Source organism: Protopterus annectens, chromosome 3.part0 (assembly GCF_019279795.1).
Source record: "Protopterus annectens isolate FY-2018-M chromosome 3.part0, PAN1.0, whole genome shotgun sequence".
In the NCBI taxonomy this organism is placed as follows: Eukaryota; Metazoa; Chordata; order Ceratodontiformes; family Protopteridae; genus Protopterus; species Protopterus annectens.
Window position 1 is genome coordinate 1,166,539,194 of NC_056731.1, and position 12,659 is coordinate 1,166,551,852.

A 12,659-nucleotide genomic window follows, 5' to 3' on the forward strand; every position below is an offset into this window, starting at 1 on the left:
TAAAACATGTAGTATTGTACTACATGTGTTAAAGCATTTACTGTTCATGTATTGCATTGGTTAATACTTTAAGTAGATTTGTCTGGGAATTATGAAGGCGCACATATGTGTGAGCTGCTAAAGGTGTAGAATTCAACATCTGCTAGGTGTTTGAACAGCATTTGTAGTTAGATTGGTATACTTGATTATGTGCTGGTTTTAATTTTTTTTACACTTAAGTATTTCATGAACTTCTGCAAATGTCTTTAAGCTACTAGGGGTGAAGCATTGCACACTTGTGTTTGAGCATTTAACAATGTTTTGTTCACTTTATGCTTCCTAACTCATCTTTTCAAAAAAAAAGTCTGTTTATTTAGGTTGCTCTTGATTGCTGTCTCACTCGCCCACAAACTAGTAAACCATCCACTAAATGTCCCATCCCTCCAGAATCTACTCCAACCCTATCGCATCACCAGACCACCAAGATCCAGCAACAAAAATCACTTGCAGATCACTAAAGCCAATAACTCTGCTGGTGAAGCACTATTCTCTTGCACCATAGCCAAATTATGGAACTCCCTCCCACCCACAATTACCTCCGTACCATCATGCACCCACTTCAAAACTTTACTAAAAGCACACCTAAAAACATGCTGGCTATGCCCTTGCAACTCCCACTCTAAAATCACCCACCCCATCCAACCACTACCTTTCTTTCTACTCCACTAACTACCTTGATTATAACAAGCTCAGATGCTCATAAGCCTAGTGCTAATTATACAGCAGGTACTTCTTATTGTAACATTTGTTAATATCTGTTATGTACTTCACAGATAAAGATTCTAGTTGTCTACTGATGTACTATGTTCTTCATCTGTAAATTTGTTATAAGTAATTGCTATATTATATTGTTAATCGCTATGTAATCCAATGTAACTACTGTCTGTTTATTTTAACTGTGGAGCTTTTCTCCCCGGGCCTCTGCTGAAAATGGACCTACGTCCAGTCGGACACTCCTGGTCAACAAATGTAAATAAATAATAAATAAATAAATAAATAAAATGTACAATTATACAGCTCCTGTGGATAGTGCTTAGTAGTACCGGTTTACCATTGTTATAGCTGTGGAATGGAATACTTCTAACATCTTAAATATACCAGTTTTAATATTTCCTATACAATACAGTTGGAATATAGTTAGAAAGTATAACCTATTGCAATAGGATATTAGAATGTCAGTAATGTTTACATGTGTTTTTGCAGTAAGTTTTAATGTTGTAGGTGCATAATTTTAAATGATTTGTGAGAGGGATTCCATTATGCTGTTACTATATGTGTGTGTGTGTGTGTGTGTGTGTGTGTGTGTGTGTGTGTGTGTGTGTATGTATATGTGTGTATATATATATATATATATATATATATATATATGTGTGTATATATATATGTATGTGTGTATATATATATATATATATATATATAAACATCACACTGTCATTAACTGCACCATCACCTTTACCACTCCCATGGTCATGTCATGTGCTTGGCGATATGCTGCACTCATGACTGCACCTGGGGCCGGTGTTAGCATTTTGGTAAAAAGATAGGCACCTGTGTAGGTGTCTAATCTTTGTAAGGAAAGTGGAAAAAAGTGATCACAGTAATGTATGGCAGCTAGAAAGAAAATTGCCCTTTCCAAGCTGTAATGACAGTCAATGTGTACCTCTTGAGATTTGTCGGGAATTTGCAGAAAAAATAAGCACACTGCTTCAATCCCCAATGGAAGCTTAGTGACCTTCTGTGAACACCTCTGAGGTTTGTGAGAAAAGTTAAAGAAATATTGACCTCACTGTCTCCAGCCTGTACACAAACTACATCATCCTTCTCACAGGGAAGGATGGACATGCCCATCCTGTTGGGTGGGGGTAGGGACATTTACCTGGATGCCGCTCACATTTGTTCCCTGGTGTAGGCTGGGAATGCAGAGGGGGGACACTGTCCTTAATGGGGAAAAGGGGGAAAGGTACGGATACTGGCCAGGTTACTGTAGAGGTGGGGTGATACGTCAGCACATGCCCATGCATCAGACATAACAGGAGAGCATGCAGGAAATAGTAGGACATAAGTAAAAAAAAAACATAGCAGCACTATTGCACAGTTCCTGGATATCTCAATTTCCACATCAGCTCAGCCTTTAATCAAATTGGTTCAGGGGAGTCTGAGAGAGGTAGGCAGACCTGAAACACAAGCAGAGGCCCTGAGGTCCACTGATGCTGTCAAGCTGCTTGGGAGAAAAAATTAAAACTGGTTGCCACTTACTAAAGGACCACAACTCTGTTTGTCATCCCCAGAATGTGGACTTTACCTTTCATAATATGGAACAAATGGGCAAAATATACTAACAGTTTTGAATAGGAAGCTCACATCCTGTTTAATAATTCTTTTTTCATACATAACTTCTTTTGGTTAGTTACTATGATTCAGTATTCTTTACCATGGATATTTGTTAAACAAATTTGTAATAAATGTGAGACAGACTCTTTCAATAATGTAAAACAGTGTGTAACAGAAGATTCAAATTGAGGAGCATTCCTCATAATGAGGTACAGCTGAGAGGTATGCAAAGGATCTCTGTTACAAATCTATTCATAGTTCTCAACTTAAAAATCTGAGGAAGGCTAAAAATAATGGGAGCAAAGACTCAAAATCAGGGATATTTTTTAAAAATACTACTCCGATTCACTTAAAGAGTTAACAGACAATAGAATGTCACGTTTTGGATCAACATGCATTTTCAGAGGAATAAGCATGAAACTCTAATGTCTGGCAGTATGACTGACTGTAATCCTCAGTGATTTACCAGAAAAGAAAATCAAAAAAGAAAAAGGACAAAAAGAGATTTACTTAATGTCTCAGTTTCCTTCTGTGATTGTATACTACTACCATGAATTAAATTTATTTAGTATAGGACTACCTTGATCTTTTTAAGCATTTCATTAGTTTAGTATTTACTAAAGCAAATATTACTTTACTAAATGTTTGTGACTGTGAACGTGTATATAATTTTCTATATTTCTTTTCATGGAACTTTTCTCCCCAGGTCTCTGCAGAAAAGGAGTACTTTACCCAGAAGGATTTTCTCAGTCAACAAATACTAAATTAATAAATAAAGGGGAGATGGAATGGACATTTTAGTATTTGTTAATATTGTTGTTATGCTAAAATGTCTTTTTTCTTCATTTACTAACTAGAGTTATTTTCTAACCTTTTTATTTGTTAGGTTGTAATTAACAATGCAGCTGGAAACTTTATCTCTCCCACTGAACGTCTGTCACCTAATGCTTGGAAGACTATAACAGATATTGTTCTTAATGGAACAGCCTACGTGACTTTGGAAATTGGAAAAGAACTAATAAAAGCAAAGAAAGGTAATTGCAGTCTGATGTCAGCCTGCACTAATGTGCATTCATTTATAATTGCTGTTTAGGCAGTGGAATGGTAAATATTTCAAATGTTTCAAGGGCCATTCACATGCAACTGTATTTAAGTAGCTAGTTTTGTGAACACTTAAATTCACTTTGAACTGACTAGCTGGAAAAATATATCATTATATTTTTATATTCTGTAGCAGCAAAATAGTTAGTTACCATTAACGTTCAGTGTCAGATCATGCCTGACTGATGCATGTGTGTGTGTTTGTTATACAAATAAACTGTGTTCCATTTAAGGTTCATCAGAGCAAGCAAGTAGCATGGCATTCGTGAAATGTTTGTTGTGCCCACTGAAACGGTCATCAGGCTAATGTGTGTGCGAGTGTTTTAGCATACGACCAATGCATGAAACACACATCACCACTATGCCATTTGCACAGCATATTCACACTGTCACTGTGATACATGTGCATCTTCTTTGCAGACAATACACATGAAGCTCAGAAAGAAAGAATCTCAATCTGTGCCGCAAGTGGACCAGTTCCCAAAACACAGATGTACTTGCAGGATTCTTAGTGTGCTATACATGCAATGAAACAATCAAAAAGAATGATCTGTTTTACTGTAAGAGTTATGTTATGTAGCATCTAATACTCTTGGAAGGTGTTATAGTTTTATCTGCAAAGAGAAACAGAGGAAATTGCTTCCTTGTACCAAACAGATTAAATGACAAAATAAAGTCCATCAGTTTGTAACAACTTTACCAAGTGCAATTCATCCTTGTAGAAGTTCTTAATAGAGGATATTTAAAGCACATTATTACTTAGATTAAGCAAGGACTCAGGGTTGGGTCTTAGAGAGATAATGGACAGCTCAATGGTTTTATGAGGCCCAACACTACAAACATCATTGTGCTTAGAAACTGGGCTGTCTGTTACGGTGTTTTGCATGTGTTTTATTAGAATATATAATTTTGTTTATATTTTTGATGTAAAATAATGGCTGTGCTTAATGTTTGATGATATGTAATTTTTGCTGGAAGATGTATTTTGCAACCAATTGATAAAAATTATGTATTTAACAATGTCTGCTCAAGGCGCAAGTACATGCGCACATACTTTTTTACATTCTGATACCTTCTTTGTCCTTTATTGCTCAAGTCTGGTCCAGATGCATTTAGATAGATGAATACACAGACTAGGGGAAATGGCTGTTTCCAGAGCCTCTCTCCTTCTCTGTTCAGACAACAGTCTTTCCTGTTGTACCTAAACAAGGGTATTCTTGCAGCATTCTGTTATCTTGCCTTTTACAATAGACAAGGGGTATCATCTTCTCAACAGTTCTTATCACTGGGGAGATCACAGAGCTGGTGGATACAGAGGCCATATCTGCTCAGGGTCTTCTTGAAGTTGGATGTACCAGATATCAACCTTTTTCACTCATGGGAGAATTTGATCTTCACTAAACAAACACATTTGTTTAGTGCAGCAGTGGAGGGGAGGTGATGGTAATGATTCCTGTACACATTCCCACTGATTTCATAGCTTTTCACAAAGTCTAGGCATAAAATACCACAATTCATTCTTGTGGTCTTTGATAGCTGGAAAAAAAGCATTGCTTAAGACTTTAAGGTTTCCAACAAAGCAGGATTGCCGCTCAGTCCTAGCAATTAATGTCTCCCAGAGATGGGGGATAGCTACTTCTGCTTCAGGGTTTGATTCCATGTGTAGATACTCTTATTTTGCTGGACTTGCCTTTAGTGGTTCCTGAAGTGAGTGAAGCTGACAGAGAGGTCTCAGCCTAGAAGTTTTATACTTCCAAGTGAAAATTTCTCAGTTTTAGTGGAGCTGTACCCTTGTTTGCCATGTTCAGTCAGTCTGCACCTGCAGGTTAATCTTTTGCATCTGTGCCTGTATGACCTGGAGCACAGCTGATGTTCTTCGTGTTTCACTGTTGCAGTCAACACACTTGGGTTATCTGCCTTCAGGTAGCCCTCAGTCGGCCCCAGAGACTTAGTATTTCTGCGTCGGATGCTGTCGCTCCAGGTCTGACGTCAAGTCGTCAGGGGTATAAAAGCAGGCAGCTGACACCATTACATCAGTCTTTCTTGCCAAGGAGCCTGAAGCAGAAGCAGTTCGCAAGTGCTGGTCAGCCGCTACCTGAATTTTTGTTCATGAATTGAATAATCCTGAAGTCTCCTAAAGCTAAGTTCCCCCGTTGGGGATCCTTTTATCTTGTTCTAACCGATGTCAGAAAATGTTAACAATTGTCTTGCCTGTGGAAAGCAAATACCTCACAGAGATTTTCATTCTTACTGCGTCACCTGTTTAGGGCCAGACCACGATGTACCTCGCTGTTGGTTTTGTCTTTATCAGAATGTAAAAAAGTATGTGCGCATGTACTTGCGCCTTGAGCAGACATTGTTTAACTCCAGAACCATTCATCGTTGGGCTCTCTTTGTCACTAAATTCTTTTGCTCTCGATCTCCGTATTCTGAAATGGCTTCAGTAAGACATCTGAGTACCGATATTCTGAAAAAACGTAAGTATAAAGACAGAGACAGCCCGCATAGGTCCAAAGCTGCCGACGATGCTTCTGTTAAGCTAGTCGCCAGTCCACCGCTACTTAGTGAGGCACTTTTGCAGCCCCTCTACCGAGACCCATTTGGAGTCCGGTATGCCGTGAGACTCTTCTTCGACTGTGGAACCTGTGGATGTGTCTACCTTGGATGGGTCTGGAGCCACTGTGCAGGCACCGGCTTCTGAGGCAGTTCTTCACTCAACCAATATTCGACTCAAACCAATGACTTTTTTTTAACCAAAACTACTGAGTTTCTTAGGCCCAGAGTATGCACTACGACTAGAAAACCGACGACCAAAGAGCATGCACCTGCTCCCATGCCACAAAAACAAGTGCTTAGAATGGCAGAAGACCTTATTACACTGATTAGGGGAAGTCAGCCTTCCTCTGCTAAGAGAAAATGAAATCAGTCCCCTACAGCTTCTACAGACTAGGAGTCCGATGATTCTGAGATTTCTGATTATGAAGACATGCCCTTATCTGCTTATTAGGATTCAGATGCAGAGGAATCCATTCCCTCTGCCTCCCCTAAAGAGGATTTTTCTTTTGGTGAAACTTTGCATACCTTAAGAGAGCATTTCCACTGGGAATGCCAAGACTATCCTCAGTCCAAAAAGAGACTCAGAATTCCTAGAGTTGCCTCAGCACAGGCCTTTAGCAATACCCCCTGTCCTGGATGTTGTTGATGATGTTGTTATGGAATCCAGTCTTACTCCTGACACTTTACCTCCTGCCTGTAGGAATCCAGACGGGTACTACAGAGTACCTGACACTCGCAATGATTTCTTTACTCCACTCCCCAGCCCAATTGCTTGTGCCCCTAGGAGGAAAACTTGCCCTTCATGCAAAAGATTGGATGTCCATCACACAGGACCAGTGGGTCCTCAACATTGTATCCCAGGGGTACATATTTTATTTCCGTTCACTGCCAACCCTAAGCGGGTTTCCAGACCTTCCTCCAAACCCGTGGGCAGAGGCTCAAAGCCAAGTAGTTTCCCTGCTCAATATCAGAGCTATTCAGCTGGTTCCAGTAGAACAGAGAGGGGTCAAGGATTCAACTTCAGACTCTTCCTGGTACCCAGGAAAGAGAAGGCTCTTGGCGTCCAATCCTGGATCTTTCAATTCTCAACTCCTTCCTTGTGGTACCAAAATTCAAAATGCTTACCCTGCAACAGCTTCTTCCTATGCTAGCCAAGGATGCCTGGTTAGTCACCCTAGACATAAATGAAGCCTATCTGCACATCCCCATAAGGGAGTCATGCAGGAAGTATCTACGTTTCAGGGCAGGATTTATGCATTATCAGTTCTCTGCACTTCCCTTTGGCTTATCTACTGCGCCAAGAGTTTTCACAAAATGCCTGGCTTCAGCCATTGCATATTGCAGGCAGAGAAATATCCAAATTTTCCCGTATTTGGACGACTGTCTGATTCAGGTGGTCAGTCAGGAATTGCTGTTGCAAAACCTGACATTTGTGAAACACCTTCTGACTTCCTTGGGGTACATCATCAACAAAAAGAAATCAAAACTGGTACCCAGTCAAAAGATTGTATTCCTGGGGGCAAGCTTGGACACAACATCCCAGATGGCATTCCTCACTTCAGAAAAACAAGTCTGTCTGACAGCCTACTTCAAACAAATGGCCACCAGAACCCAGCTATCCAGAAGAAAAATACTGCAGGCCCTAGGGTTCATTGCCTCATGTATACTGCTAATTCCATATGCAAGCCTGCATATGAGGAAACTTCAATGGTGCTTAGAGTCTTTGGTGCCAACATTCTCAGGACCTGGAAACAGTCATTCCTATCATACCCTGTCTAAAGACAGAGTTCTTTTGGTGGGCAGAAGCATGCTACCACAACAAGAGACTGCCCTTTTCTCAACCCCATGCCACCAAGACCCTAACCACAGACTCATCAGACTATGCCTGGGGAGCACACATGGACGGCAAATGCATTCAGGGCCACTGGAGCCCAAGTCAAATTCATCTACACATCAACCAGAAAGAGATGCTAGCTGTGCAGAAAACCCTGACAGCTTTCAGATCCCTACTCTTTCCAGGACAACTGCTAATAAAAACAGACAAAAACCACAGTTATGTGGTACATCAACAAGCAGGGGGGAATCCACTCCTACCCACTCTGCAGGTTAGCCATGGCCCTGTGGCACACGGCCTTGGGCATGCAAGTCCATCTGCAAGCTCAATTCCTGCCAGGCAGACAAAACTCACTGGCAGATGACTTGAGCAGAAATCTCCTAGACCCACACGAGTGGCAATTGGAGCCAAGCACGTTCAGCCTTCTGATTCAGAAATGGGGGACCCCCAGGGGTGGATCTCTTTGCCTCCCCCTACAACCACCAGCTCAGCAAATTCTGCACCAGGAATCCTCACAGCAGGGCCTGGAAAGTGGATGCCCTGTCTTTTCAGTCAGTAAATCTCTCAATCTATGCCCCCCCCCCGTCCCTTCTCTCAAGGGTATTACTCATGATAAGACAGGATAGACCAAGGACAATTCTGATTGCCCCGGACTGGCCATGCCAGCAGTGGTACCCACTTCTGTGCAGCCTGTCACCAGTGCCACCCTGGCACCTGCACCAGAACCCAACCCTGCTCTCTCAGTAGGAGGGACAGATTTTGCATCCACACTGCAAACCCTAAATCTGGCAGCCTGGCTTATTCCTTGAATTCTCCCCCAGCAACCCTAAGCAAGCAGGTGCTGGACGTCATTCTTGAAGCCAGAAAACCCAGTACAAGAAAATCCTATGCTGATAAGTGGAAAAGGTTCTGCTCCTGGATTCTGTCTAAAGGAGAGGACACAACTTTGCCCTCCCTGCCTCTAATCCTTGATTACTTAGCAAATGTACTCCACAAAGGCCTGTTCTTCTCCATTAAGATACATGCCTCAATCATTTTGGCTCATTACACTGAGCCACCTCTCTTCTCACACCCTCTTATCAAACAGTTCCTGAGAGGGGCAAGCAACTTAAGGCCACCAAGGAGAGCACCCACCCCTGCTTGGGACCTTAACTTTGTACTGGAAAAGCTCACGCTTCCCCCCCTTTGAACCTGCTATGTCAGCAGACTTAAAATTCCTCTCTTGGAAAAAAGCCTTGCTTCTGGCCATCACTTCAGCTAGAAGAGTGTCTGAGCTATAAGCACTTATGGCTGTGAAACCTTTCATTATTTTCCATGCTGACAGCGTTTCCCTCAGGACTAGCCCTTCCTTCATGCCTAAAGTGGTGTCCAGTGTGGCTCTCAACCCAATCCATCCATTTGCCAACTTTCTTCCCTAATCCTCAAAATAAAGGGAAAACGATCTTGCACTCCTTGGACGTGCACAGACCGCTCAGATTCTACCTTGATGGGACTAAGCCCTTCAGAAAATCTGACCAGTTACTAGTCAGCTTTGCAACAGGGGAAGAGGACAAGGCCATTTCAAAACAAACAATTTCCAAATGGATAGCACAGTGCATCCATTTCTGCTACAAGCACCATGGGAAACCAACCCCTCAGGGGGTCAGAACACATTCCACTAGGACAACATCTACCTATGCAGCATTTCTCAGGGGAGTCCCTACCAGGGGCATCCTGGAAGATGCTACCTGGAGTTCAGTGCACACCTTCGTCAAGCATTACCACCTGCCTATCTTTTCCAAATCCAGGGCAGGTTTTGCAACAGCAGTCCTGCAAGGCATACTAGCCAGCCCTAACTCTTCTTGACTGCCTCCACCCTTCTTCAGCTTTTGGAAACCACTCAAGTATGATAACTGCAAAGGTGAAACACGAAGAACATAGTATAGTTGTGTACACATACCATAAATATAGATGTTCAAGTGTATTCACTGTTACAGTCCTGGTTTCCTTCCCTCTAGCCCCCTAGTTTTTCTCTCTCTCTCTCCTCTCCAGGGCTATTACTCAACCCTTTCAGGGGTATTGGTATTTACTTTTTACTGGTGGTTGTTTGCCCACCATAACTTAACTCCCTATTTGGGGGGCTCCTGACATTTGGGGAAAGAAAAACTGATGTAATGGCGTTGGCTGCCTGTTATAGCCCTGACGACTTGACGTCAGTCCTGGAGTGACAGCATCCAACGCAGAAATACCAAGTCTCTGGTATTCGGGCTGACTGAAGGTTACCTGCAGGCAGATAACCCAAGTGTGATGACTGCAACAGTGAATACACTCGAACATCTACATTTATGATAAGTGTACACAACTGTACTTTCTCCAGCCATGGTGCAGGTGTCAGCTATTTCTTTGCATCATGACAGTGTGAAGGATAGTATTGTGATCTTATACAAACGAGTCATGTAGTTCCTTAAAAAAATGTGATGCATCTCTGCTTTTTGTTGAGGATCAGTTCCATTTGCTGGAGTTGAACGTCATGATGGACAGATTGTCCCATCCACCATTTGAGCCTTCTAGTTCAGTAACACTGTAGCTAATGTCTTGAAAAATGCTCTTCCTGGTGGGTGTGTCTTTGGTGAGGCGTATTTTGATGTTTCAAGCCATTATGTGCAGAACTATATTTGGTCTTTCACCAGGGCAGTATGTCCTTCCTGAAGGACTCTCACTTCTTCTCAACTTAAAGTTGTTCTTGGAATGGCATATTGAACAGATCTGTTAGCCTCATTGTCATGTAAGAAAAGTAATCATTTTTTGGATCAGAAAACTGGTTCAGTGAACCAATTTCCCATACAATTCCTTAATAAGTAAACTGACCTGAGATAGTACATTTGAGTCTTGAATAATCTTGGTTCCATAGCAGACCACAGAATCAGGAAGAAAAAGCTGGTACCACATTGGCTCATAGATACCTTTTTACTAGATGTCTCCTACTACAGCTGAAATTCTTATCTGCATGATCTGCGTTTCCATACAGTTTTCTGTCTTTATTGAATAACTGTGCATTACTGGAGTTAGTGATCTTCATGGACTACATAGAATGTTAAGAGAGCACTCCCTCTGTGGCTGGGTTTTGCACTTTTTATGCCTTCAGGTTCAACAGAACGTATTAATTCCAGGCTTATCCCTAGGCACTCACAAACTGAAACTGGTTAACTGCTGATCACACTAGGTAGTATTACTTATCAACTAATAGGTTGTTACAGAAGCCTTTTATCTGCTATGATAACCATAAAAGACTTCCTTGGTGTTCTAAATGATCAATTAGCAAAAAGTCCCTTATTTTGGTTGACTTTAATTGCCCTTCAATAAACTGGGACACCTATACCTCCAATGTAGGATATTTCCAAAATTCCTGGACTTGATAAACAAAAGTGTTCTTGAACAACTGGTAAGTAAACCAATGAGAGGACACAACATTTTTTTTCCAAACACCTTATTGAATTATCACTTGTGGCAAATTTACATTTATATAAAAGTAATTACACTATAAATAACATAAATATTGTACTTCATATATGTCGCTATATGTCATATAACCTAAGCAGCATTACATAAATTATTCAGTTCCTGCTTTTTTTCTTTTTCTTTTTAAACAAGAAGTATCTTTATTAAACCATCACTTACAACATTGGCAATCATACATTTATAGAAATTAAAACAAACCACACCGACACAATCCTAGTTGCAAGCATTTTACATCAGTCCATATTGACACACTCCCAGTTGCAAACATTATACATCACTTATAATGTAGCCAGTCTTTTTCAGTCGAACATTACATAGCTCATTTAAGTCCTGACACCTTTTAAACCTCGTTTCTCCCTTGTATGCATCGTTCCCTCAGTTCCCATTTTTTTCCTGTGTAGTTTGATCCTACCCTTTTCTAAAGATCTCATTTCCAGCTGTTTTATCTCTGTTACTATATTCACTACTTCTAGTATAGTTGGTTTAGATTTTGATTTCCATTTTCTAGTAATTGCTTTTTTGGCAGCTACCATTATTAGACACAGCAAAGCCTTATCATGCCTAGGCAATTATGATTCTGTACCATAGCTCAGAAAAATCATCTTCATCAGACCAATCTGCCCACCTGGCATCTCCGACAGTGCATCCCGCAGGGAATCCTTAAAGTCCACCAATTCACCACACTCCCAGAAAATATGTTCCCAGTTACCTCTTTCTTCCCCATCACACCTCCAGCATTTGCTGTCTGTCTGAGGAATAATTCTCTGGAGTCTACTTGAGGTAAGGGCACAACATTCTTGACTTGATTATTGCAAATATGGCTGCATTTTGCACTGCTGCTCTGGTATCGCCTTCCTTGGAGAAATTTGACCATAATCTTGACCTTCTCCTTTAAATTCCACAAAGCCCCTACAGTAAACCTCATGAAATGTAAGGACTACAAACATGCCATCCTCAACCTATGTGACAAAATATCCAAATTCACTTTTGACTCCACCTCCCCTGACTTTAATACAGCAGCAAGCTCCACTAAGGAATTTTACTTCCATGTAGAAAAAATGCATATAACTAGCATCCCTTATGAGAAGCACATATCACAGGAAATTAGGAAACAAACAACCCTGGCAGCCCACTACCATAAATAAAGTATACAACAAAAGAAAAACACTCCTTAACTTATTCAGTAGATCCTAAATTACAGAAAACTGAACAATGCTATATCTGGTCCACCAAAGAAGCACATGAACTTACACTCATCTTTTAAATCAAAAATAATTATAAATCCATCTTTAGCTGTGTT

General features: G+C 41.0%; 1 protein-coding gene across 2 annotated transcripts in view; it reads left to right on the forward strand.

Moving 5' to 3' along the window:
- The window catches only part of DECR1 (2,4-dienoyl-CoA reductase 1), a 698,559-nt gene that overhangs the window by 388,215 nt on the left and 297,685 nt on the right, over positions 1-12,659 (forward strand). For both annotated transcript variants that reach the window (XM_044065390.1, XM_044065391.1), the window contains exon 5: positions 3,257-3,404. In XM_044065390.1, the coding sequence (XP_043921325.1) occupies positions 3,257-3,404 (148 nt within the window). The remainder of the gene's footprint in view (positions 1-3,256; positions 3,405-12,659) is intronic.